Source organism: Magnolia sinica, chromosome 3 (assembly GCF_029962835.1).
Source record: "Magnolia sinica isolate HGM2019 chromosome 3, MsV1, whole genome shotgun sequence".
In the NCBI taxonomy this organism is placed as follows: Eukaryota; Viridiplantae; Streptophyta; class Magnoliopsida; order Magnoliales; family Magnoliaceae; genus Magnolia; species Magnolia sinica.
In genome coordinates this window covers 2,928,784-2,956,745 of record NC_080575.1, presented here as the reverse complement: position 1 = coordinate 2,956,745, position 27,962 = coordinate 2,928,784, and the positions used below count along the sequence as shown (strand labels likewise).

At 43.3% G+C, this 27,962-nt stretch overlaps 1 protein-coding gene and 1 long non-coding RNA gene across 2 annotated transcripts; both read left to right on the top strand.

The window, feature by feature from the left end:
• LOC131239293 (leucine-rich repeat extensin-like protein 2) lies at positions 1–27,731 on the top strand. The gene is made up of 5 exons (XM_058236921.1): positions 1–222; positions 4,143–4,657; positions 26,043–26,156; positions 26,409–26,971; positions 27,232–27,731. The coding sequence occupies exons 2-5, from the start codon at positions 4,151–4,153 to the stop codon at positions 27,599–27,601; spliced, it is 1,554 nt and encodes a 517-aa protein (XP_058092904.1). The 5' UTR covers positions 1–222; positions 4,143–4,150; the 3' UTR covers positions 27,602–27,731.
• On the top strand, positions 298–3,922 carry LOC131239294 (uncharacterized). The gene is made up of 2 exons (XR_009168116.1): positions 298–560; positions 665–3,922. It is a non-coding gene; the product is annotated as an uncharacterized LOC131239294 (long non-coding RNA).
• Positions 27,732–27,962: the final 231 nt, after the last annotated feature.

The following is a 27,962-nucleotide window of genomic DNA, read 5'->3' as shown; positions in this document are numbered from 1 at the left end:
ACAGTCTACTTGTGAAAGCGGGAGTTTGCCTTGACACGTGGAAGTCATCCATAAGTGTCTTCCGAAAGCTCCTTATCCCAGTCGTTGATTTCCGATATTTCTTACTCCAGCAGCACTTACCACTTCCTAAGCTCCTTCTCTTCAGCTTTTCCATTCTCTTCATTTGCCGTTTTTCCCCCTGTTGCAAAGAGCGAGGCTGGGAATCCGATATTTTCCGTTACTGTAAGCAACGCCGGACTCGTGTATGTCGGAAATCTGACACTGTATCGTTTCTGCTTTCCGTTACGCGTGGTTAGGTTTTCTTCATTCTAGGGTTTTGATTATTTGTTATTGTTGTTGTTGTTTTTTTTTTTTTTTTTGGAATTTTACTGAAAAAATTGCGAACATTTGAGTTTTCTGGAAGTTGGGGTTTTGTCAAAAAGTAGTTATTCGGTCATCTAGCACTGCATTTGGGCCCACAAGTGGGGCCCACTATCCGGGCATCTTGGCAGTTGATCCGAGGCCCCCCCACCGTGATGGGGCAGGCTTCAATATGTATATATGTTTTTTCAGAGTGGAAGGTACTGGCTATAGTTTTTTTTTTTTTCTTTTTCTTGCCCTAATGTGAGAGTAATGTGGACCGTTGATTTATCTGTTTCTTAACTGTCTGTTTGCGGGGCTTAAGGTTGACCACAGCCAGTGGGTCTTTGGGGCATGGTCAATCGATGGTGGGGCCCAGCAGGTCGATGGTTTGACAAGGAAGAGGGAGCTGAGCTTGTAGAAGATCATGTAACCGAGGATCACGTAGTTTGTCTTTCTTAATAGATTATTTTAAGGGCTTTTAGTTATGAGCTTTTGATTTTAAGGGGTCGTTTGGATGCTGCAGATGATTTAAGTGGTGAATGATTTACAGGTGTAAACCATTTACAGCATCTCTTGTTTGGCTGTAAGCTGCAAATGATTTACAGGTTAATGATTGTCTGTGTTTGGATAGCCTGTAAATGAAATCCCACCTTTTTTACTGTAAATGAGATGGGGTAAATGCTGTAAGCTGTAAATGATTTACAGGCAAAAAAGGTCATCCAACCGCAGAGTGTAAATGATTTCCCAGTTAATCGTTTACAACTTGCTCCCATTTACAAGCATCCAAACGATCCTTAATTGTTTGGGGTCAGTTTGGTTGCACCAAATGTCAGATATTTGTTGAGCACTCAAATACCCAATTTGGATTCATGGTGTCAAATGGAATAAAAACCTAAACCAAACCAATATGCAAAATCCTTCTTTTAGGATGAGTTTGGTTCACCAAATGTTAAATATTTGGTGCAACCAAATGCACTCTCAAAGAAGGGTTTTGCAGATTGGTTTGGTTTGGGTTTTTGTTCTATTTGGCATTATGAATCCAAATCGGGTATTTGAGTGCTCTTATGGAGTGATGTCTAATAGAATTGCACCCATATTCATAGGTATTGGAAAGATGATACTGATTTTGACATCAAAACTGTTGGACGAAAGAAACATCTCATCTTTTATGAATACCATGTGATGTTGTGAGTTCATATGGGCAAGATTAGTTTTTTTTTTTTTTCCTTCTTCAAATGCTATAATGAGATGGGTATGTGTCAGATTGGAGCTGTGGATTTGCATGATGTAGACATTGCAATGGTCATGGTTTTAGATAGTGTTTGCAGAGTTTGACTTGCCTGGGGACCATAATTGGGAAGCCTTGCCCGGGGACCATAACCAGGATGACTTGCCCTAGCACTGAACTAAAAAAATACTATGATTCTTGTTGTCGATATCATGGGATGTAGGTGAGCTCATGAGGGTGAGATTAGTTTTTTTTTTTTTTTTTCAATTGCTATGATGAGATGGTTTTTCAATTGCTATAATGAGATAGTTATGCATCAGATTGGAATTGTGAGCGGCCACGATGTAGACATTGGAATGGTCATGTTTTTAAATAGCAGTTGTGGAGTGCGATTAGCATGGGGACAATAATCAGGAAGACTTGGCCCGGCGCCTAACTGAAAAAATGCATTACGGTTATTATGAGATGTCATGAGTTCATGTGGGTGAGAGTAGGGTTTTTTTTTTTTTTTTTTCAATTGTAATGAAATGAGTATGTTAGAGATTGGAGTTGTGAGTGACCACGACGTAGTCACAGGAATTGTCATGGTTTTAAATAGTGGTTTTGGAGTGCAGTGTGCCTGGTGACTGTAATCAGTAAGACGTGTGAGGACCATTTTTTTTTTTTTGGGTCCATTTCACTTCACTTTTGTTTTGTTTAGGGGGCGTTCGGATTGTAAGTTACTTAAGCTACTTATGCCTCAAGTTATCTTGGTTTCTACTTATTAAGCTGAAGTGATTAAGTATCTTTAAGTAAAAAAGTTACTTATAATTGATCTTAAACCAAACATACTTATCTCAAACAAGTTACTCATCTACTGCTGTAAGTAGAAAAAGTAACTGATTTGGTGGTATCCAAATGGGCCCTAAGTGACTTGTTTCATTGCCCTCTGAAACTGAGATGACCCAGCTGAGTTGAATTGGTTTCAGATTATATTGAGAACCATAGGAATCTAGCAGTTCACAACTGAAAAATGTAGGAAAATTCACACTCATTGCAGATGTCATGAGAAGCAAATGGTGATGGCAGCTTATGCGGAGGAATGCAAGTCTTGTTCCAAGTTCCAATAAAATTGGAACTAGCGTTCAGAGGGCCAAAATAATATTTTGATTCTAACTTTTATTTGCTGATGTGAGAATGGTTTGCTTGCTGTTTCTCCATCGATATAGACTTGTGTACAACACACAATAGAAATGCTGTGATGCACAAATGGTCACAAAAGGAAGAAAAGGATTCAATGCAATTTGTTGGAAATTGAAGGAACCAGTTCATAAATCTCAATCAGTTATTAAGCGCAAAAACATAGATGTTATTTCCAAGTGATAAGGGAAATAAAAGAGAACGGTAATTTGAATGGAGAGTGAGCTCCAAATGGCCACCTCTAATATCCCCTCTCTCTATATCTAATGCATTTGATTGGCAGATCAAGTGATTATGATTTTGACAAGTTGTATGTATTCCAAAACGGGGAACTGTATTGGCCTTTTATTCTGCTGGTAGTTTTGAGTTATGTCATTTTTAATAAGTTTTAACAATTTTGTTGTGCTTTTCCGTTGATGATTTTTGGAGTTCCTAATGAAATGGTATCGGAAGAGACTTATTCAATGCCAAGAATTCAGAGTATGTCTTGATAATGTGTCATTAGATGCAGAAATCAGTTCTAACTTTCTACCTGCATGATGCATGGACTGTAAAAAGTCCATCGAAAGAGATAGTTATGAAGAGAACTTTAGCAAAGAGAGGCAATTTGAACTTGAATAGCAAGATTCTCACCATTAACCTCAATATAAATAAATAAAAATCGTAGCAATTCTTGGTTGAATATCCAAGTTTTTAAAAGATTGCTAACTGGTTAAACTTGGATTGAGATGGTGAAGGGATATGAGACTTGTTCGCTTACCGAGGATCGGGCCTTAGATTGGATCGACTGACGAAATAAGATTCTTAAAGCCAACCCCAAATAGCTGTGGACAAGGCTTTGATGATATGATTGGTGATGCTGATTTAGCAATACTCGGCTGAACGCCTAGGATTTTTTTAATAGCATTGCTATTTGACTGGCTATATTGGACAAAACGTTAGGCAATTAGGAACTAACATGAGCAAGAAATGAACATTGCAGAGGTAAGGATGTCGAGATAGATGCGTGGGAAGACTAGCAAGGACATAATAAAGGATAAGGTCATTTGATTGGGAGAGTACATTAAGATGGTTCAATCATATGCATGAAAAACAAAGAAGGCCCTAATAAATAGGAGAAGTGAGAAATTCCAAAAGCATAGGATCATTTGCCCTCCAGTTCTAACTTTGGAAATTTGCAAAGCATAAAATAAAAGAAAATTGAAGAAGAAAAGAAAAGAAAAAATAAAAAGAAAAAGAAAAAGAAAAATCTATTTTTGTGCTGGGATTCTGTCTTCCTTAACTTTACCTTCCTAATTACTTTCTGGTCTTTGCTTTTACTTGATTTGTTATTTGAATATATGAATGTTTGTCATATGCTCTAATGTTGTCTTGTGTTATTTGAAATCTACAGTCCTGATCATGGGAAAAGGAAAGCATAGTAAGAAGCCCACAACACGATCTAGAAATCATGCAACTGCAGTCAAGAAGAGGAAGAGACCTGAAAAAAATAATGCTTTCAGGGCTAATTCTGCTGATTATGTTCATCTTCCTGTTCCCGTTCCCGTTCCAGTTCCGGTTCCACTTCCTGCTCGCCTTCCTGCCCCTGTTCCCACCCCTGTTCCTGCTCCCCTCCCTACCCCTGTTCCTGCTGCTTATGGTAGCATAAGTAACAATGAAGCAAATATTGGTGAAAGGACTACTGGGTTCATTTTCATGTGCAGTGAAATGACGAAGCCAGAATGCTATCGATACCGAGTCTTTGGCCTACCTAGGGGAAAAATGGAAGTTGTGGAGAAAATCAAGGCGGGTACAAAGCTTTTCCTTTTTGATTTTGACCTCAAGCTTCTCTATGGTATATACAAGGCGATAAGCAATGGCGGGAATAGTTTGGAACCAGCTGCTTTTGGAGGGGCATTTCCTGCACAGGCAAGTTTTTTGTTTTTTTAATAGCTTTGAGTTGTTAATGTGTTGTATTTGTGGTGTTTGTTGGTAGAACATTTACCTACTTGGGTTTGTATATCCCTTTTAAATATGGCAATTTTCCAATACCTGCCTTAGTGTTTCCCATTCCAATTATCATCACTTGATAAGATGATTTAACTTTTAAAAAGAAAAAATTGATTAGATGATGTAGTTGCTTCTGTTAGTTTTTTTTTTTTTTTGGGGGAACTTCAAGTTTCTTACATGGCCACTAATTTCATACGTGTCATGTTTATTCCATGTGCTATGAGCAAGAAACCTTGAACTTGATTAGAGAACATTATCCTTCATATAATTAGATGATGCTTGCTTCTTTGTGGTCTCCAACATTCTCAAATTTCTTACATGATATCTTGTTTCATGTCTAATGTGTTTTCCATGTGCTATGAGCAAGAAGCCTTGAACAATATTAGAAAACGTTACTCGTGAGAAACCTAATTTGAGGCTCTGTTGGTTGACAATTCTGAAATGATTTTCTGAAAAAAAAACATATGTAAAAATTATATTTTTGATAATTCTATTTTTATTTTATTTTATCTGGAAATGATGTTAGGTTGACACCATGTTTTACTATTTGTTCCAGGATACTGTTTGGTTGATAGTGTCTGAACAAGCTTTTTATGAAAGGAATGTAATCATCGTTTCACACTGCATTCAACTAAATGTTTGTCCAATTTGTTGAGCTAGGAAAAGAACTCGCAGTTTTCGATGTTCTTTGTTGCCGGATTCCCGGATGGCCGGCTTCCCATTAACTTTTCTATGATTTTTGTGAGTGCTGGAGTTGTGATGGATGTCCATTTCCCCTAGAATCTAGAGACAAATCGCATTGAGGATTCGCGTTCGTTAGGATGAGTACTGACGATGAAGTGGAATGCACAATCGATATGTTGAACGACGAAGGCTTTGGAGGGGTAAAGCTTCAAGTTCAGAGAGCTCGTTTTGGCCTGGATGTTAAAAATAAGGAGGCTAGGTTTGAGCAGGACGGAAGCAAAGGTTCTAGCAAGAAAGGTACGGACAGGAACCCGGGCAAGACAGAGTCAGAACTAGTGTGACAACCAATTACAGCTTCAGTGATAGAGAGTGGCTCGCCAACTTTCAAGGAAGTCTTGTCGGGAAATTAGCCAAGGCCCTGAGAGGCAGCAACAATTGGAGCTAGAGCTGAGCATCGAGTCTAGTCAAATTGAGTTAGGGCTGACCCGACTCGGTATTGAGTCCAGCATGCTTGACCTGATTCGAGTCCGAGTCTGGCTTGGACTAACTCAGACCGAGTCTGACCTGGTCACAGGGACCAAGTCAAGGCGAGTTGACTTTTTTTTTAGTGTTTAGGGTTTAGGTTTTAGAAATGGCTCAGCCCGAGCCAACTCGGCTGCACCTAAGCCAGCCTAGAGCAAATACAAGCACTTGATCCATTCTAATTTGTCTATTCAACCCTACTCGACCCCAATTTCACAAAACTCCCAAATTAGAATACCCTAGCATGATGTATTTCACAAGAATATACGGAAAATCATGAAATAGAAGTCTTTTCGAACACAAAATTATCTTGATTAGTTGATTTGGAGAGCTGGGTCGCTGTCGTGAGTTGGCGGCGAGCGAGTGCGCCGGATGGGTGTGGACAAGCTGCTCAGTTGAGATGAGTTGCCGAGCTGGTGGTTGTTGGGCTGAGAATTGAGGGAGGGAGTGGAGGATAGAGGAGGGTGGCTTGGTGGTCGTGGTTGGCAGTCGGGTGCGGTGGGTAGGTTAGATTAGATTTAGTGTTTTTTTTTTTTTTTCCCTAATTATATACACACACACACACGCGCGCTACCTGAACTCGAGTTAAGGCGGGTTTTGGATCAAGTTGAGTCAGTACCGAGTCAGATTTCGGGTTGAGTCGAGTCGAGTTATTGGGTGACTTGGACTCGACACAGTTTGAGTTCGGATTGGGCGAAGTCTACTCGGTTCGGAGCGACTCACCCACTTGGTTCAGGTCGAGTTGGGTCTAAACAAGTTTGCCGAGTCGACTCGTCCCGTCCCCAGCTTTAGTTGGAATCAAAAGGCAGCCTTTCATCTTCATCAGGAGACCGATACTCCAATTTTTTTTTTTTGTTTTTGAAGAAATACGAAATTTATATTAAAACGAAAGAGAGGAACAAAACAAAAAAGAAGCGGATCCCGTCGGAGGTGATCCCGTTGTGCATGTTAGACCAAAGGTTATTGGTAAGTCGCTGGCGAATCTTCAATGGTCACTCATAGCAGAAACAATGCCGCAGGTGACATTATCGCAATTGGTCTTTTGGTTTCGTGACCTTGGCATTCCAGAATTGGATTTTTTTTGTGAAACCCGTTGCTGATGATGAAATTTGGGTGAACTTTAGAGATGGAGCTTGCTATGATAAAGCGTTATTGGTAGGAGTTCAGCTTCCCGATTGCCCATTTCGGTCTCTAAACAAATGGTCGGAGAACACTCGCTTCGGCAGGGAGTTGGCGTGGATATTGATTTGGGGGATTTCGATGGAGCTTTGGTTCCTAGATGTTTTCATTGCTTTAGGTTCAGCTCTGGGAGATCTGACTGCTATCGATCCTTTGACAGAAAATGGAGACGAAGTTGGAGTAGCTCTATTGGATCAGGAAGAAGTGTAGTAAGGCTATTCTTGACTCGATCAAGATACTGGTGGAGGATGAATAACTGATTCTAAGGGTGTAGAAGGAGGCAAGTTGGGGCGTTCCAAGTAGGTGGGGCGAAATTTGGGCCAAGTGCGAGGTACCTTTTCCTCCGGTGAGAGTCAGTAGCAACATTATTGGGGAAGAAGCCGTACTTCGTCCATGCTCCAGTGTCCTACCACATCTTAAAATGGATGCGTCTCAACCTCTAGCACGATCGTCAAGGGTAGGTGAGGATCGAATGATGATTATCTCGAGTTTCTAAACTCTATGTGATGCAAGAGTTGGGAGAGAGTAGTACTTCGGCGAGCTCGTAGCTTTAGTCCCAAACCAGAACCTTTCTCTGGTTGGCTAGGAGCCACCTGTGCAGGCAGTGTTGCTTCGGCAACAACTTCATGACACGTGTTCGGTTGGTCCAAGTTCGCAGGCCACGTCACAACTTCGTGCCCCCGATGATCCTCCCTCTAAGCCTTCACCCGAGCATCCATCCAAGCCAGTTAATTCAAACCCGCCGCAAAATATCTCGTTCCCTTCGCACACGTGTCATTCCGAAATGGTTGACACGTTTTTAACTTCAACACGTATCGACGACCCCTGCCTACATCTCGCGCTCGTGTGTCCTTCCACATGTGCAGACTCTAAGTTGAACATGTGCGAATCTACCGACTTAGAAGCCAAAATCCCTTGCAAGGAAACTCTCGACTGTAATGTTCTTCTCAGTCAGTATCCTGATGGAGAACAGAGGAAAGGTGGGGGTTCTGTCGTTCCAGCTTCAACACGTGATTCCTCTTCTGATTCGAAAGACCACTCTACGAATCTCAACAGCCTAGAGGAGTGAGAGGTCGACTTTGGTAGCGAAGGGGACTTTGCCCCTAAAGAATTGTTGGCCAATGAAGAAGATTCGACTTCTAAAGATTCGATAGAAGCGATTTCGACATGTCCCCTTTTTGCAGTTGATCATGCGTCTGATGATCGAATGTTGGAAGAGGCCCTGATTGACCCCTCTGTGTCACGAAAGGACTGGAAAGTTGGGGCCTTCTTTGCCAGCTAGAAGATGCTTTCATATGTGAATCTCTGGATCCAGTGAATGCTCAGCCTATTCTGTCGTAGGCTCAGATTAGATGGTCTAAGGACATCCTTGAACGAGTTTTAGGGATGATTGGTGTCTTTTAGGGTGAATGACGAAGATGTTCAAGACTTTGTTCAGTTTGTTAAAGGGAAGGGAGCTCAAAGAATGCTTGAGGAGCAGTTCTTAAAGGCTAAAAAATCACCAAAAGGATGGAGGGAATTAATGAGCCTAGAATGCTCAATTAATTACAATGCCTCTTCTAAATCCAGCGACATCAACAGGATCTGGTCGGGTAGAGCTAGTAACCAATGTTAGTCTTATCTTGGAATGTAAGGGGGCTAGTAGCAATCTCAAGCGAGCGCAAGTCAAGAAAGTGTGCAGGAAGTCGAAGGCTAATATCATCCTCCTTCAAAAGACCAAGCTGAATTATAAGAGAAAGACCAAGCTAAATGTTAGTCTCATCAGAGTAAATCAGAGAAATATAGCCGAATCCAAGCTGTGGGTTCCCTCATGATATGATTTCAGCCTACATGACGGAAGACGCTGACATTACGCCGACGACTTCGACAATGACAACAACAACGGTAAAAGATTGACGATGGCGAGGGTGCTGCATTCTCGTCATTGGGGCGATTCATCCTCTGATGAATCCAGGAAGACTAAAGGCGAAGGGTCTGATGCGGCAAGTAGAAAGTTGAAGAATGCTGTGTTGGGTGATGAGAACGCTGCAGGATCGATCGACTACGAATGGAAGGAGGTTAGTCGCCGGAAGCCTGTCTCTATGGCGTCGGCTGTCAGAACACGAGCTACCTTTCCAACCTTGTTCGTTAAAGGGTTCTCGAAAGGCTGATTTCCCCTCCATATCGAAAGGATTTTTGGCCGTGCTTGTGCGGTCATGGATGTGGTCATGCCTAGAGATCGGCAGACAGGAATTTACAGGGGCTTTGCTTTGGTTCGGATGTCCTCAGAGACCGAACTAGCAAGAGCAGTTACAATGCTACATGCAGTAAAATTCGCAGGGTCCCCTCTTCTGGTTTAGAGGGCCAGATTCGGGCCTACTCTACCTCCCTCTCAGAAACCTCCTCCCCCTAAGGTCTACCGTCCTAAGCCTTCCCTCCCCCTTCCTCCCCCACTCCCACCTCCACCTCCTACGTCAGAGGCTCCGTCCTTCAAAGAGGTCCTACTTCAACGTCATCAACCCCCCCCCCCCCCCCCCCCTCTCGCGTGTCTTCGCTTGTCGCGCCTCCTACTCCCTCTACCTTCCCTGCCATGCTGTACCCTTTTTGCTTGAAAATGGGTGTTCCCATCTCTGTGGATCCGACACATTCGTAGGATCAAGGAAGATCTCAAGGAGTCAATGGTCATTATTTGTAAAGAAGGTGCTTCTATGTCTCAGGTGAGGGACTGGATATCAGAAACTATAGGATTCCGTCCAGGGAATTACATCATCAAGTCGCTGGGTTACAACGAATTGTGGATTAAGGTCTGCCCTGGGATCAACTCGGAGATGTTATTAATGGCTGGTCATCTTCATTTAGGACCAGTGGCAAGGGTGATGAGGTGGGAAGAGTTCTCCATATTCGGCATGGAGAATGTGTGGATTCAAGTTTGGGGAATTCCCCTGGAACTATATGGTTCGATGAATTTTTTATTTCTGTTGCAGTGTATCTTGGATCGTATTTAGAGTTGGACGAGAAGACGAAGCTTGGTGAGGAGGACGGTGTGATAAGAGTTAGAGTCCGAAGAAGGAAGGGCCTTCCTCCGTCGTTATCATTGAAAGTGATCGTCGAAGACCGCTGTTTCGACTTTCTGGTCATCATGGAAGCAAAGGGCGATCCGGTTCCTCGGTGGGGTGATCTTTGGAGAGTCAGAGAAGGTCCTTCGCCGGAGCAGATGATGTTACGTTGACCCTCTCAGGAGGAAGGAGCACATTCCATGCTCCAGTGGACTACCGATTCCGGACTCTGTCAGTACACCTGCCGCTTCCAGTCAAGACGTCTACTCTTCTCTCCCTACTGCGACATGTGGAGGTACCTTAACGTCTTTGCTCGCTCCTCCAGCTCCTTCGCCTCCTCGTCCGTTGTAGCAACAGAAGAGTATCGCTGAGGCTTCGACGCGTGGCGATTACACCGATTCTCGATCGAAGGAACTACCGCCATCTGAGTATCCAGAAGATAATTCAGAGGTCCTCTCTTATCCAGCAACATACGCCCTTTATCCGGCCACTTCGCAGTCCTGTGTAAGGACCAGACCTGTTAGCCTCTCATATTGTGACACGTATAGAGGGTGGCGTGGAGTTAGAGGAGAGTGGGAGGATTTCTTCTTCTTCGACAAGATATGTCTCTTTTACGGAACACATGGACAACTTAGATCGTCGCTCATGTATGGCTTCAGGACAGATGGCTATTCCTCATTTTCCCCTCTTGCGTAATACGTGTTGTGATGCGAGTATGCCTTCGGACCCGCTGGATGGCTCTCTCTCCCTCCCGACCTCGGGTTCCTTACCTATCACAGCCTCCATTCCTCCCACCTCATTGCCTCACCCATGGCCCGAAGATGCTCAATCTGTTGTGTGCCTTCTGTCTGATTGTAGTCAGTTCGATTTCGAGTCATGGCCTTCCTCGCTTACCTCTCATTCCTGTTCATCTCCTCCTGTAAATGCCTTAGAAATGGGTCCTTACTCTCTTCCAAGATAACGACCCCTCGCATATTCTTATGGCGGAACCTTTGCAAATGATTGCCAACTCACAGACAGATCTGCATCTGCCCGACACGAACAGAGCTGATTTGCTGACTAAAATTTAGAAGAAACGATGGATCAGAGAAGCCATCGGAAAGGTGGGGAGATCCCTTGGACTCTCCTTCGGGGATAGATTGGAGGATTATGTCGCTTTATTCCAATGTATAGAAAATAGAGGCAGGCCTATTGAGAACTGTTGATCTTCACCAAAACAACTCTTAAGATCACAGGTAGTCGTGAGTTGCAACGCTTAGAAGCGAGTCTTGGCTTCATAGCGGCTTCTTCGTCAAAACCAAGGCGTCAGGGAGTTCGGGGAAGTGTAGTGAGCCAAGGAAGATCATTTTGTGGAATGTCAGGGGAGTGGGCTCTAAACACAAAAGGAGCCTGATTAAAGCATCCATTAGCAGAAAAAAGCCAGATGTTGTGTGTTTTCAAGAAACGAAGGTCTCTCGGTTTCCAGATTATCTGTTGGCTTCCCTATGGAAAGAAAGGGATGCAAAGTTCTTAACGTTAGATGCGGTGGGTAGCTCGGGAGGGATCCTCATCGCTTGGAAATCATCCAAATGGGATCTTCTCTCCTCCTCAGTTGGCACCTTCTCGTTGATAGTTATTCTCCAAGATAAGTCTTCTTTTATAAAATATTTGCTGATTGTCATTTATGGGCCTAACAATGACTCTCTCAGGTCTGCTTTTTGGGAAGAGCTCACCCAGGCTAGAGAATCATTCTCGGGGCCATCGTGTGTCGTTGGTGACTTCAATGTCACTCGTTTCACGGAGGATCACTCTAGAAGTAGACGGTCTTCCTCCGGAATGCTGCGCTTTTCCGAATGGATTTAACAAGAGCAACTCATTGATTTACCCCTTTTGGGCGCCAGATTCACTTGGTCAGACGGGCGGGCTAATCCTATCCAATCTCGGCTCGATAGATTTCTTGTCTCTCGGGAGTGGATCGAGGCTTTCCCAACAATTAAGCAAAGTGTCATGCCGCGCACTACTTCGGATCATTGCCCTCCTCTTAATCGAGGACGAAGAGAATTGGGGTCCGAAACCTTTCAGATTTAACTTTGCGTGGTTCCAGTCGGAGGATCTTCGACAGAAGATCATTGCTTGGTGGCAGTCTTTCTAGGTGGAAGGGTTCGCTAGTCATCGATTATTATGTAAACTCAAATTTCTCAAGTCTAAGCTCAAAGAATGGCGGTGGGAGGAGAATCAAAAGAGAGTGGCTGACATCGAAGTACTTCTATCTGATCTCCAATCAATAGACGTTGAATCGGAATCGGGACCACTATCGAAAGAGATGCTGGTCAGGCGTATTTCTATAATTCAGGAGCTCTCAAGTAAAGCTCAGGAAGAGGAATCCTCGTGGAGGATTAAATCAAGAATCAAGTGGATTGCTGAGGGGGATAAGAACACTAAGTTCTTCCATACTGTGGCCAACATGCACTCTCAGTCTAAAGCCATCCTCAGCGTTTTCGATAAGGGAAAACAGGGTTGAGGACAGAAAAGAAATTGCTGAACTTGCGATATCTCACTTCAAAACTCTCTTGTTGACAGAGAACTGGGCTAGGCCGAAATTAGATAACACTTCTTTCAGCTGCCTGCAGGTTGCTGATGCCGACCAATTGGAGTCTCAGTTCACTGAAGTCGAGGTCAAGGTGGCAATTGATGCTTTGGGCGCTGACAAGTCTCCTGGTCCAGATGGCTGTCTGATGAGCCTTTACCAGACATTCTGGCAAACGGTTAGGATCGATGTTCTCTCTTTCATTCAGGAATTCCACGATAGAAGCAGATTATCAAAGGGGTTGGGAGCTACCTTTATCTCGCTCATTCCTAAGGTGGCGGGAGCTGCTTCTTTCTCTGAATTTAGACCCATTAGCCTGATCGGGAGTCTGTATAAAATTCTTTCTAAAGTTTTGTTTGCTCATCTCTCTAAAGTCATTGGACTTCTCATTTCTAGCAACCAGAATGCCTTCATTAAAGGAATGCAGATTATGGATGGAGCCCTTATTGCTAATGAAGTTCTCCACTCCCGTCACAGGTCTAAGTCCGGAGGGATTTTTTGTAAATTGGATGTTGCCAAGGCATATGACCACGTAGACTGGGAATTCTTGTTATACATGCTAACTCGGATGGGCTTTGGTCTCAAATGGAGAAGGTGGATCGCCGCTTGTATTAGTTCGGCTCATTTCTCTATCATCCTCAACGGTTCTCCCGCAGGCTTTTTCAAGAGTTCGAGAGGCCCGCGCCAAGGAGATCCTCTCTCCCTATCTATTTCTTATTGTGGTAGAGGCGCTTTCCCAAATGTTGAAAAAAGGACAAGAGCATGGCATATCAGTGCCAGGATTGGCTGTGTCCTTCTCACTCATATCTAGTTCACAGATGATACTCTTTTTTTTTTTTTAGAGGCATCACAAGAGAAAATCGATCATCTCTTTATTGCTATCCGCTGTTTTGAAGCTGTCTTGGGCCTTACAATCAATTTTGTTAAGTCCAAACTGCTTGGAGTTAACGTCCCCATCCACAACTTACAAAGATACGCCGACACTTTGGGTTGTCGAGTAGAGTCCTTTCCAACATAATTTGTTGGGCTGCCTCTTTGCATTGGCCCTCTGCCTAAACACATGTGGGACAGGGTCATTAGCAAATTCCACAAGTGTCTGGCTTCCTGGAAATGCCGGTACTTGTCCCTTGGTGGGAGACTGACCCTCATAAAATCAGCCCTTTCTAGCCTTCCTCTTTATTTTATGTCGTTGTTCTCCAGCCCCGGGTTGGTTATTAGGAGCATCGACAAAATTAGAAGGGATTTCCTATGGTTTGGCAAGGAAAATCAGAGGAAGTTCCATTTGCTTGAATGGAATGAATGTGCAAACTGTTCAGTGAGGGTGGCACAAATGTGAAGAATTTGAGGCTCATGAATCTAGCATTGTTGGGGAAGTGGACCTGGAGATTTGCTTCCGAAAAGGAAGCCTTGTGGACCTCAATTTTTAGGGGCAAATATGGGGCATCCCACGGTGGTTGGTGGCCGAAACAATCTTCCTATTACAAGGCTTCCCACATATGGAGGGGTATTTTGAAAGCGAAAGACCCTGTCTGTTCTAAAAGTAGATTTGAATTGGGTAATGGCGCCTCCATCAAGTTCTGGGAAGATATCTGGTGTGGTGACAATCCCTTTAAGACTCTATTCCCTCAGATATACAAGCTTGCTCCCGACAGAAATATATATATATATATATATATATATATATATATATATATATATATATATATTAACAGGTGCTGCTCTTCTATGCTCGATCAGTCAATTTGGGATGTTAGATGCTTTAGAAATCTAACTTAAAGTGAAACTGATGAATATATGGAGCTTCTGAAATGTATCTCCCAAGTTAAGACTATCAATTCTCAGTCTGATAGTATTGTTTGGCCTCTCGAGAAAACAACTTCATTTTCTGTTTAGTCTCTTTACACAACAATCTATCCTACTGTGCGGCTCACGAGTGAAGTCCCCTCATTCATTTGGAAGTACAAGGCCCCGCCTAAATAGATTTGCTTCGGATGGCTGGCAAGTCGTGATAGGATCCTCACTACAGATAACTTGTCTAAGAGAGGCTTGCAGCTGGTTAACGTTTGTCTTTGTTGTATGCGTAACGCAGAATTAGTGAACCATTTACTGGTTCATTGCCCTTTCATCTCATCTATTCTTGAAGACATCTGCCAGCAATTTTCGGTCAGTTGGTGCACGCCAAAGTCTGCAGCGAAGATGTTATCCGATTGGAATGGTTTTAAGCTTGGAAGAATTAACTCTATCATCTGGCGTTATCCTTGCCATCTAGTGGGCGGTGTGGGAAGAATGGAATGATAGGTGTTTCAATGATCGGTCGTCCTCTGGTAGGATAGTAGGTTTTAAGGCTAAAAAGCTGGTTATCGATTGGGCTGTTAATGTTAATGGTTTAAAGAGGGTCGATTTGTCTTTTCTGGGTGTCTAGGAGCATTCTGCTATCTCAGCAGATCGTTTCTGTTGCATTTTTTTCCCTTTTCCTTTTGTAAGTTTTTTTTCTCTTCAATAAATTTGCAGTTATCTCTTTTTTTTTTTTTAAAAGACCAAGTTGAATTCGATTGATAAAGGTACACCTTCCATATGGGGTATCTCGAACATTGATTGGGTTTCTTTGAATGCGGCCTATTTTTCTCGAGGTCAAGGAAGATAGTTGGGGTCCTCGTTCCTTCAGGTTTGAATTGTCGTTGTTAGGAATTGATGGCTTCCATGATCTCATATCGGTTTGGTGGTCGTCTTTTCAAGTTACGGGATACGTAGGGTTCAAATTGGGATTGAAGCTTAGGCAGCTTAAGGAGAAGATCAAATTTTGGAAAAAAGAGGTCCTGGGGGTCGAAATGTTGGCACAAATACACGAATGGATCTCAAGGAAGAAGGCGATCAGTTGTCGAAAGTCAAAAGAGTGGAGAGGGCTGATTTGAAGGCTAAGTTCGCTTCCTTCTTTAAAGGAGAAGAAATCAAGTGTCATCAGCATTCTAGGGCCTTATGGCTCAGGAGGGAGATAAGAATATGAATTCTTCCAGGGCCTTAAGACTTTAGACACATACAAGGCATTGGAGGTATTGTTTGCAAGTTGGATATCGAGAAAGCCTACGATCATATTGATTTGTAGTTCTTTTAGATTATATGTTTGATAGGATTTGATGTAGAACCGAATAGCTAGGGTGGATGCAAGCTTGTATTTGCTCTCCCTCCTCTACTTTGGTTAATGAGACGAGGCCCCTTTTTGTTTGCTTTAAATTTTCTCGGGGTATTAGATAGGGTGATCCTTTGTCTTTCTACCTTTTTGCGGTTATCAGGCAAGCACTAAGTATGATACTTGTTAAAGTGGAGGAAAAATGGTCTTATTAGTGGGTTCAAGGTCGCAAATTAAGGGGTGAAAATTAGCCACCTTCAGTACGCGGATGACACGATTCTATTTTGTGATGCAGGCATCGCTTCGGTCGACAATCTTCGCAAGGTAGTGGAGTGTTTTGAAGTACTTTTTGGGCTGAACATTAACGTTTCCAAAGGTGAAATGTTGGGTGTCCATGTCCTTCAAGATAACCTTCGTCAGTTGGCTGTTGTTTTTGGATGCAAACCGGGGTCCTTTCCCTCAACTTACCTTGGGTTACCGCTGTGTATTGGCAAGCTGGCCAAGCATCTTTGGGACCAAGTGGTCGAAAGAATAGAGTGAGCCTTTTCAGGTGGAAGCATAAATATCTTTCTTTGGGGGCCTGCTTGACTCAACATGCTGATTTATTTTATGTCTATTTTCAAGTGTCCTAAGTTTGTTTTGGATGGATTAGAGAAATTGAGAAGGGATTTTTTTATTTTTTTTTGGGGAAGGAACCAGGGATTCTACCAAGTTTCATTTGCTCAAACAGGAGGAGGTTTGTAAGTCAATAGCGTAGGGAAGGGCTGGTTTGAAACGTCTTGATTTTGATGAATGTTGCTCTCCCTGGCAAATGGAATTGGAGATTCACATTTGAGAGTGGGATGATGTGGAGAGATTATTGTTTCCAAATACGATGTTCAACCTTGCAGTTGGGGTATAAAATCATCTTCGCTTTATCGTACTTCTCATATATGGAAGGCCATCTCCGCTATTGATCATCTCTTTCGTACGGGTACTTTTGGCGACCGTATTCGCTTTTGGTGTGGAGATATTCCACTTTATGATCTTTTCCCCGGTATGGCTAGGCTTGTTCCTGACTGGTTCATCATGGTGGATCAATGTTCTCATCTTGGCGGTGTTGTAATTTGGTCCCCACTTTTTCAGCGGAATTTGTCGGATGAGGAGTTGGATGAGCTTCTCTCTTCTCAAATTGTTGAACCTTACCATTCTCTCGATTCAAGATGAGACTCTTTGATTTGGAAAGTTCATGCTTCTGGTTGTTTCTTTGTGCGCTCGTTCTATGGGTGCTCCTTCAGCTTCATTCTTCGCACTCCATTCAATCGTATTCTTTCCCTGATTTCCATTGGTTGTATGGCGCTCCACTGAGGATAGTGGCGTTTGTTTGTCTTGTGTGCTGGAAAAGAGTTCTATCAATATATAACCTTCAAAGGTCTCTCATCCTTCTGAACATATGCCTCGTGTGCACGAGGGAAGTAGAATCTGTTGACCATCTCTTCCTTCATTGTGCCTTTCGCCCAACAAGTTTGGGAGCACTTCCTCCGCATTTTCCATATCTCATGGGTGATGCCGAAGTTGGTTGATCAGTTATTGTGGGCTCGGCATGGGAGTGGTATGGGAAAGTCATGGAAAGCCAATAGGAGACTCGTTTTGACCGGTATTTTTTGGTTTATTTGGAGGGCTCGTAACCATCATTGCTTTCAAAACAAGGATTGCTCGGTTTTGGATACTATTCGTTTGGTTACATCTGCGGTTTCAGAATGTGTTATATATATATATATATATGTTAAATAGGCTAAGCTCGCTGATTTGCCCTCTTGGTTTTCTTTTTGATCTTTGTATTTTTTCCTGCTTTCGCGGTCTTCAATAAAATTTCATTGTTACCTCTCATATTTTTTGTTGAGCTAGGATATTCCAATCTAGAAGATATTTAGGCCATGGCCTCATATCTTTCCTGTGCTACACCCATACATTTAAGATATTTAGGCCATGGCCCAATTTCTAGAAATTGAAATTCAGTTTCACATTCTACATTCAGCTAAATATTTGCCTAACTCCTTTAGGCCGTATCTTGGCATTTCGCTGCAAATCTCTCTTGCACTTAATGCTTGGTCAAGATAAGAGGCTCCTTAGCCCCATACACACACTCAACACATACAACTTTACATGCACCACGTAGTGCCCTCCTAGTACGTAGATGATACATCCGATTGTGATGGATTCCAGATTGCAGATGACCTGGTGAGAGAAGCTGGCAGGCCCACTCATTGAATGTGCTAGAGTTACGAAGAATATGGATTGGTGACAAGTTTTTTCAAATTGTTATTTTTTTCTTCACATGGGATAGTTCACCAAATCATTTGACTGCTTTGCTCTTTTGCCAAGTCATATGGACTAGGGCCAATCTTATGTATGATTAGTTGTCCCACAATCGCGCTAGGTTGATACCTATGTGTGTGTAGATGTGTGAATGGAGAGCATGTCTTTTGCTAGCAAAGTTGCAAATATCACATGGAGCTTTATCCTCTGGAGATGACAATGGCAGGACTAGTGGAACATGGTACAACCATCTCTCCCCATCCATGTGGAATGTGAATAACCAACTATCCATCTAGTTAACTATTGCAGTGGATTCAAGATGGTTCAAAAGAAACATATATCAGATGACTTTGGCCCATCTAGTGACTTTCAGCGCAAGGATAGAAAAAAAGGTCACTGGTCCAATTTCATTCTTTTAAACTGAAGATGATCAAAGAAAGAAGGCTCGAGTCAGAGCCATCAAGTTTTGAGTCCTTCGGAGCAGGGGTTGCTTGATAGGGGGATGTGGTGCGGGTCAACTGCTGAGTCAAAAATTGATCCTCTAGGCTCGGAGCCAACTGTGCCCGATTCTTCTGCGACACGTGTCCTAGATAAGCTGCTTGAGTTGACATGTATCCCAAGCAAAACTTGTCTTAAGCTTGTGCATGAGGGTGTCCGTTTTTGTGTGGATTTAAAGGATAATCTGGTACGAGTGCATTCCAAGGCACTTGTGGTGACCCTTTTTTATTTGGATTTTGAGATCACGTTATATTTTTAGAACTTACTCACAATTACTCCATGACTTCTAAGGAGGAAAACTCCTTGCTTCTGGCTAATAATGTTAATTTAACATCTGTTTGGATTGTTGTAATGCTCAGGAGCGAGCTCGAGGCTTTTGAGGAGCAAACTCTAGTGGAACTGTTTTAGGTAAGAGAGTCAAGGCCGCAAGGTGAGGGTTGCTTGGATGACAGGGAAAGGGACATTCTTGAAGTCGCTCCTCTCTAGGTAATTGCAGCTACGGCCAGTGTGCCACAATCCAGGGTGCAACACATCAAGATGCTCGAGAACAGGCCAACTCCAAGTTGGGAGATTTTGGTGGAGGTGGTGAAAGAAAAGAGATGGATCAGGGAAGCTTTGGGCTATTTCAGAAGGTTGATTGGGTTATCATTTGGCGATCAGGTGGAAGATTATTACTCCCTGTTTCAATTTGTGGAGGAGCGAGGTTGAGCAATGAGCAGCTCGAGATCCCCTAAACGAGCCATAAGAGCTTTTAGGAGCAGCATGGGGCTGCTAAGCTGGTCATCAACTGTTAACTACAATGTAGGGGGCATGGAAGGGGGAGGCAGAAAGGGAAGATGGGGTAGGTCTGATCCCAAATGAAGTTTATCCTAGAATGTGAGGAGGGCGGGAAGCCCTCACAATAATCGTGACGGAGAAAGCACCAATTCAAATCGAATGCATTAAAAATGATGTTACTATTGGGGGACCACGGAAACACAGAAATGAATGAAGCAAATTATTCCAATAGCACAATCACAAAGACTCCGAATTTAACGTGGAAAAACCCTTACGAGAAAAAACACAGCACAAAGCGACAGATATCACTATGAAAGCGGAAAATACAAGAGATGGAGAGAATACCCGATTCGAACAAGCCTCGAATCTCCCCTTACAAGCCCTTGAAAACCCTAGGAACGACCCGATTCGAACAAGCCTCGAATCTCCCCTTACAAGCCCTTGAAAACCCTAGGAACGAATTAGAAAGCCTTGAGATACCCTCTGATCCCGATTACACCCCTATATATAGCCCCTATGAGAATCACAATAAAAAAGGGAAACAAATCCCGCAGATACGCAACTCTGCGTATACGTTCGATGGGACTTCGATGGCATCAAACTAATGACCAAAATGTTCTAGCGACTAAACATGAAAATTCTGGATTTTACCGATGGCATCGAGCAGGCCTTTGATGCCATCGAGCAGTGCACCAAAAGTGTCTAGTAACCAATTCGCTAAATTTTGGATTTTACCGATGGCGTTGAGCCGACTTCGATGGCATCAAAATTTGCTTGATGTCATCGAACCTGTCATCGACAGACTTGTTGATTTTACAGATTTAAGACGTATCAACACTATCAACAATTACTGCGTGGATCGGGATTAAAGCAGAAAAAGGACATTAAAGTTGTCTATAGGAGATATTAGGCCCAACTGGTTACACTCCAAAAAACAAAGCTGCAAAATTTCAATAAGAAGTTATTAGGAACTCTATGGGGAGTTCCAAATGCGGATTGGGTGGCCATAGAGGCCTTGGGTAGGTTTTGGGGATTGGTTGTCGCTTGGGATAACATTCATTTGGGCTAAGGAGGATTGGTGGGGAGGAGCATTTTCTGTTTCTGTGGTGCTAAAGGACATCTTCAGGCAATTAGTTGTTGCATACTTTAGTCTATGGGGCTAGCAGGGATGATAGAAGAGATGAGCTTTGGGAAGAACTGTTGAATACCCGTGCAAGGTTCAATGGACGAAGGGTGTCGGGAAGCATGTGTGCCTTACTTAGATTGGATTGAGACCCATGAGCTTTTATAGACTTTGCCTTTCGAAGGAGGGAAATTCACTTGGTCCAATGGTTAAGCGAGACTCACTATGTCTAGATTAGATCGCTTCCTTGTCTCCCAGTGCCGGATTGATGGATTTCCTCTTATATCTCAACGAGCCTTGCCAAAAAAACCTCAGATCATTGCCCTATTTTGCTAGCTGTTGATGAGGAAAACTGGGGTTCAAAACCTTTTAGATTTGAGTTGTATTGGCATTAAGTGGAAGGCTTTTCCCAGAAAGTTAAGGATTGGTGGGCTTCCTTCAATGTAGAGAGTTTTGTGGGATTTAAGATATGTAACAAGCTAAAACTTTTAAAAAACAATTAATTAAACCTTAGAAGAAAGGGAAGCTCGGGAAAAGAGAAGAGGAGACGACATGGATTTTATCGGAGTGGGAGCTACAGGCTTTTGATGTCAAAGCTAAAGAAGGTATGCTATCCCCCGAAGAATCAACCAATTGGGTTGGGCTTATCCAAGACTAATGCAGGTCATTTTCACACCGGGCTCAAGTGGGGTGGCCCGTGAGATGCAGGGGCACACTTGGGGTCTGTGGCTCGTGTGAGGCGGAACCCATGTGATGTGGGGCCCACGAGGGGGTTTTGGCCGAGGACCTAACCCATGGGATGTGGGGCCTGGGATATTTGGGATATGAGATAAAGGGATTGATTCGCCACGCTCCATCAGTTCGAGCTTTTGGAACAAGTGGTTAGTTGTCTTGCATTAAAGTGGTATTAGAGCGGGAGGTCTCGTGTTCGAGGCTCCTCACCGGGGGTGATTAATGCATGAGCATTTTCACATCAGTTTCGAGTTGGGTGAGCAAGTGGTTAGTTGTCCTGCCTCAGAGACTATGCAACTAGGGTGCAGGAAGATGAAATTAAGTGGAGACATAGGGCGATAAAAATACAAAGTACTTCCACAATATTGCTAGTGCTCACGAAAGGATAAGTAAAATTAGTAGCATAGTGGATAACAAGACTCGGATTGAAGTTAAAGACCGTATCTCTGATGAAATTGTTCGCTTCTATAAGTTGCTCTCGGGGGAGGAGTGGAGAAGACCTACATTAGACATCTTGTCTTTCAAAAATGCTTTTTGGCCGAAGAAGCTGCTTCACTTCAATCTCCCTTCTCGGAGGAAGAGGTCAAAATCGTCGTTGACTCCTTGGGTGGAGATAAAGCCTCGGGCCTAGATGGATTCCGATGGCTTTTTTCCGAGTTTTTTGAGAGGTGGTGAAGGTCAATGTTATGAACTTTATGTCAAAATTCTTTGAGAGGCCTTGCTTATCGAACGATCTTGGGGTTTCCGTTATTGCCCTAATCCCAAAGGTTTCCGATGCGAAATCTAAGGGATTTTAGGCCAATCAACCTTTTAGGAGAGCCTTCCATAATCTTGGCATAGGTGCCTGTGTCCTGGTTGTAGAAGGTGATAGGAAGCGCCATTTCCGATAATCAAAGTGCCTTTGCCTCTGGCTGTCAAATTTTGGATTGTGCCTTGATAGACCATGAGTGTCTCGAGAGGGTTCTAAAGGTATTGTGTGTAAATTGGATATTGAAAAGGCATACAACCATGTTGATTGGATGGGTTGTGGTATGACTCATCGCATGGGTTGTGGTAGGAAGTGGCGGCGATTGATCCGCGATTGTGTGGGGTCGGTTTGCTCCTCAGTTCTTCTAAACGGCTCCCCTAATGGTTTCTTCAAAAGCTCAAGGGGCCTTTGCCAAGGACACCCTTTGTCTTCGTTTCTCTTTCTCATGGTGGTTGAGGCTTTGGGGAGAATGATTGACAAAGGGCAGGAGGGATTCACAAATGGCTTCAAGGTGACGGGATTGATGTCTCCCATCTCTCACCTTCAATTTGTAGTTGACGCTCTTCTTTTTTGTGAGGCATCTTCTGACATGGTGGATAGATCGAGAACCGTTATCCGTTGCTTCAAGGTGGTGTCCGACCTTACAATCAACATTGCTAAAAGAAAAATGTTTGGGGGTGCGAATGGATCTTAATGAGGTGGACCATCTAGTTTGTAGTTTTGGGTGTGTGACTTGTACTCTCCTAGCTATGTTCGTGGGCCTCCGTCTCCATCGGAAAACTAACCAAACATCTTTGGGACAAGGTAGTTGAAAGATTCGAGAGGAAACTTGCAAGATGGAAAAGCAGATATCTTTCGCCTATGGCCATATTAGTCTCGTCAAAGTGGCTTTGTGAAATCTCCCTTTGTATTTCATGTCGCTTTTCAAATGTCTAACTTTGGTGCTCTCAAGGCTTGAGAAATTGAGATGAGACTTCTTGTGGCAAGGAGTGAAGGATAAGAAGAAATTGCATTTGATGAGTTGGAACGAGGTTTGCAATTCAAATGATGAGGGAGGAGCGAGCATTAAGGATCTTAAAACCATGAATTTAGCTTTATTGGGCAAATGGCTTTGGAGATTTAGGGAGGAAGATGGGGTACTATGGAAGACAGTGGTGAAAAGTAAGTACGGGTGTTCGTAAGGAGAGTGGTGGACAAGGGATTCTTCCCTCTACAGAGCCTCGGCTCTGTGGAAGAGTCTCTTCTGTGAAGTTGGCGTTCTTGGAAGGTTTTGACTTCTCCTTCGAGAATGGTGAAATGATTTGGTTTTAGGAAGATGTGTTGGTGGGGGAATCTCCTTTAAAATTGGTTTTCCCAAAATCTTCCGTTTGGCTCTGGACCCATCCATTGTGGTGGCGGGTTGTTTCTCTTGCATTGGTGGGGGTGATTTGTTGGGAACCCCCTTGTAGGTGGTTTCTTCTTGATGAGGAAGTCGGCGAGTTTGTGACTCTTTTAGATCTCATCCACCTTTATGTTCCGTCTATCACTAATTCTGATAAGATGATTTGGAAGGTTGATACATCGGGGTCTTTCCTGGTTAGATCATTCTATTCCCTTATCCGTGGAGGTGGTGTATGAAGGGGGGGCGGGCTTACCGAGTTTGCGATCATTGAATGGGTTGTTGAAACATCTTTATTGCAAGATGTTTCAATAATGAGAGGAAATCAGTGGAAGGCACGTTTGATCAAGTCAGGACGTTGATCATTGAATGGGCCTCTTGTGTTCCTAAGCTGAGGTATTGTAATCTTGCTTTTCTTGGGCAGTGTTCGGGTCGCCTCCTCGGCGTCCCTTTTTTTGTAATTTTTTTTGCTTTATTAATAAAATCTTCATTATCTTTCAAAAAAGAGAAAGAAAAAATGAAGATGATTTATGGATAGAAACTAATGGTGTGATTTTTAATATATGTGGTATTCACTGCATGGCCCAAAAGCGTCAAGGACCCCCATTGACAATGCAAAAATCTCTCCACCATGTTCTGGTATTACCGGCTCTACCATATTGTCTCCACTACCTTAATTCTGTTGGATTGCATTTCTAAATGCGGACCATTTATCTACCTGGTGTATGTGGTTGCCCAAGAGATAACTCTACTAAACCATTTCCTTTTCCAAGAACGTGCTATGATATTAAGACAATGGTGGACAGGTTAGAAACATTTTTCTTCAGATGTACTTTTCCTTTCATTAGCTGTAACCCAACTGACCACCCACCTGATTCTCGGGGCACAACATCTCTCTACAAAATGGCACCCCTCTGATGGATAGATTGGATCTTGTACATCTAGGATGTATGGGACGTGTGACGTGTACCTGAGCTGCTGTGTATACACACTAGTGGGCTTGTGTGAGAGGGTAAGGTCGACAACCAGAGAGAATCTTGAAGAGGGAGGGATCTAGTGAGAGAGCATATCGAAATCATAAGAGATAGGCATGATGAAGGCAGAAACAATTATTTTTGGAAGTAAAAATAGCTGTCATGCTCTTTTATGTGCGGCACTAAAAATGCCCTATTTATTGTTCTAAGAAAACAATTGTTGTTTGAAAGTGCCACCAAACATGCAGATAAGGATTGTTGACTTGTGGAAGTGGCGGAAATAAAAAATAATGAATTTTGGATGGCAACCAAACTGGGTTCTAAGGGGTCGTTGGGATGTGTGAAAAGCTCACTCAAAACAGATGTCCATGCCTGAGATTTAAAGTTTGGATATGGTTGCTATGATGTTGTGTTTGGCTGCATGGATAAGGGCACCCATGGATGTTGAGATTTTGCATTTGTATAACACCTTTGAGAGCTTTTTCCTGAAGATTGTACTGTAGAGGAGCATATGTTGAAGACGTGAGCTACTGCACATGTTGCCCCTTTTGGGTGACAGCACAATATTCAAATTTATGGCAGCCCTTTCCCTTCCAAATGGAAGCCCTTGTCCATCGGACAATGACGCAGCCAAATGCACTTGACATAGATGTCCATGTCTCCATCCAAATGGCCCATTTGGTGGCAATAAAAGTTTAGTTGAGGACAAGCTTGTCCAGATCAAGCAACTTGACCATAGTTTGTTTAGTTTTATCTTGGAGACAACCTAAGAAAAGCGAGAACAACTCCCTGTTTTGGGACCACTAGAGAAGATTTGTTGTTCCTACAAACACCTTTGGCTTGCCTATCCTTGTTATGGTACACACCGGGCTATTCAGTTGTGGCACACGTGCCACTAACCATTTTTAGTGCACCAACTGAGCTACTTTCAATCAGCAAGTGCTCATCATTGCCACGTGAGCCATCCAGGCCCATGTAGAGTGCAGCCCACTTAGGCCCACTGTGGGACCTAAAAACATGTAGGCCCATAGCCCACCGTAGGGCCCAACATGTGCTGATTTTTGGGCTGTTTATTTACAGATTTGGGAGCCTAAATCAAGGATCGCAATTTACAATTTGTGTGGGAGTTATGGGGGCTGATTTTAAAATGTGATTGAAGATTTGGGGCTGATTTAGAGATGTATTACGATTACTTTCTATGTTTTGCTTTTACTATTATTAGGCTTTTACCACCTTAGTAGATTAGATTGGTTTGAAATAAATGATGATTAATTTGAAATCACTCTCTTACTTGGGAGGATTTTAATTAAATATTTATTTAGGGTCTATAAAAGGAGAGGGTGTAGGAGTGTTAGTCATTACAAAATTTCTAAGTGTTTTTCTTGATGTTTTCTGTAAGAGAAGTATTTTGATATCAATGAAGTTCTCTCCCTTTCTTCCCTAATATTCTTGTAGGCGTACTCGTCCATGTCTATGCGATTCGGTTGTTGAGATCTCACTGGCTTGGTAATGGGGCTGCACCATCATGCGCTAAGTTGTACATGTGCTACAAGGAGCTGGTTGAATGTTTGTGCTATGGTGTACTTGTGTTTGTGTATGTATATGCATGTGGTCGGTTACACCCATATGTGGCTGGGTTTACAGAGGAGCTTGTCTTTTGCAGGTAAGATTCAGCATTGCAAAGGATTGCTTGCCTGTGCCTGAGAGTGTTTTCAGACACGCTATCCAGGAGAATTACCGGGGGAAGAAATTTATGCCAGAGCTCGACCCTCAACAGGTAATTATCGATTTCCAACCCTTTCAATTGAAACGAACATTTGGAAGGAACATGATATCATTCTCATCCATGAGGTTTTCATTTCTTGGTTCTGTTTATCAAAAATAAAATGAAATATCTGACATGGAGTGTTTCGTTGCCTTATTTTATTATATTTTATTTCTTTCTTCTTCTTCTTATTCGTCCTTTTTTTTTTTTTAAAAAAAAAAAAAATTTTAATTTTAAAATTTTAACATAACGAGATAATTGCAGGTTGAGAAGCTATCATCATTGTTTCAACTGATTCCTACACATCAGATGGCACCTGTGCCTCCAGCAGTGGCCAATCGACACCCAGCACCGCCACAACTGCTGCCTCCACAGGGGCCATTCATAACAGCACCACTACCAGCTGTGGATGGACATTCAGCACTGGCACGGCTGCTACCTCCACAGGATCCATATAGAATGGCAGCTCCACCAGTTGTGGACAATCACCGCATGGCACCAGCACGATTTCCTCCACACGAGCCTTACCAACCAGCAGTTGCCCCAGCTGTAGATGATCGACGGCTTCCACCAACGCAGCATGACCATTTCAGAGCAACAATATATGCCGCACGGCTCCCACCAGTCATTCAGCTGCCTCGGAATGCTTTGCCGGGCCTTCCTCCTAGTGACCAGTATGGAACTGTTGTGCATCACCCAGCACACCTCCCACCAGCTGCAGAGACCCGCAATGCTCCCCCGGTTGCCGACCTATATTATCCACCAGATCCCCGTCAGGTGTACTTGCCTCAGAACCCAGCTGCACCACAGCACGAGCTGCATGGCAGGTTGATTCTCAACTCATGTGCCTGTACTCATTTAACTTTTTGGATTATTGGTATCAAGCACTCCATCCACATCGTGTCAAGCATGTAGGTGATGGGCTATATTCCCATTGCCACAATGTTTTAATGATCTGGCTCATCACCTACTCGAAAGGAAAAAAAAAGAGGTATTTTAATTGATTTGAATGAGTGAGGAATTTTGCTGTAAAAATCCCACCGTAATTCCCCATCTTGCTACTTGATTTGTGGCCATATGACTACAGGTATCAGTATCAGGCCGCCCTCAGAGGGAGGGAACCTGAAACAATTCCACGGTCGGATTATTACAGCACGGAGCGTTCAGCCCTGCCGGGGCCGGATCCTACGGCTGACTACTACAGCAACCAGCATCCACGGATTGATCAAACAGTTGATTACTACCTCCGGAGCATGGCCCCACAACAGTCGGATCCTTCAGCTGATTACTATGGCACCCAGCGTGCGACTGTTGAAAAGCAGCCTCAAATGGGGCATATGGGGCCAGGTTACCAGGACCCAAACCAGATGTATTCTGGTAATTTGGTCAGGCCAGCTCCAGGCGCAGCCCATGCGCCCAATTCTTCAATGTATGCCCCAGCTCCAGCCTACCGCTGAAGGTATATGGTGTGCTCGTTTCCAACGATTTCATATGCTTGCGTTCTATCTTTGATCTTCTTAGTTTGGTGGAAGCTGTTGTTTGTTTTGAAGTGCTGACCTTATTTTAAGGGGGATTGTCCACGGCCAACTGCTATTATTCTCTGAGAACTGATCACCTACAGGTGCATGCAAACTTGTCATGTAGGTGGATCATTCCCGTGCAAGTGGTAAGCTGCACCGTGAAGATCACCCGATCCACTCATTAGATGCGCCACGCTGTATGTTGAGTCAGACCACATGTTATCCATTGATTCCAGCACTACGACCTTTTTTTATTTTATTTTTACTTTTTTCTTGTTAGCTTGTTAGTACACCCCAC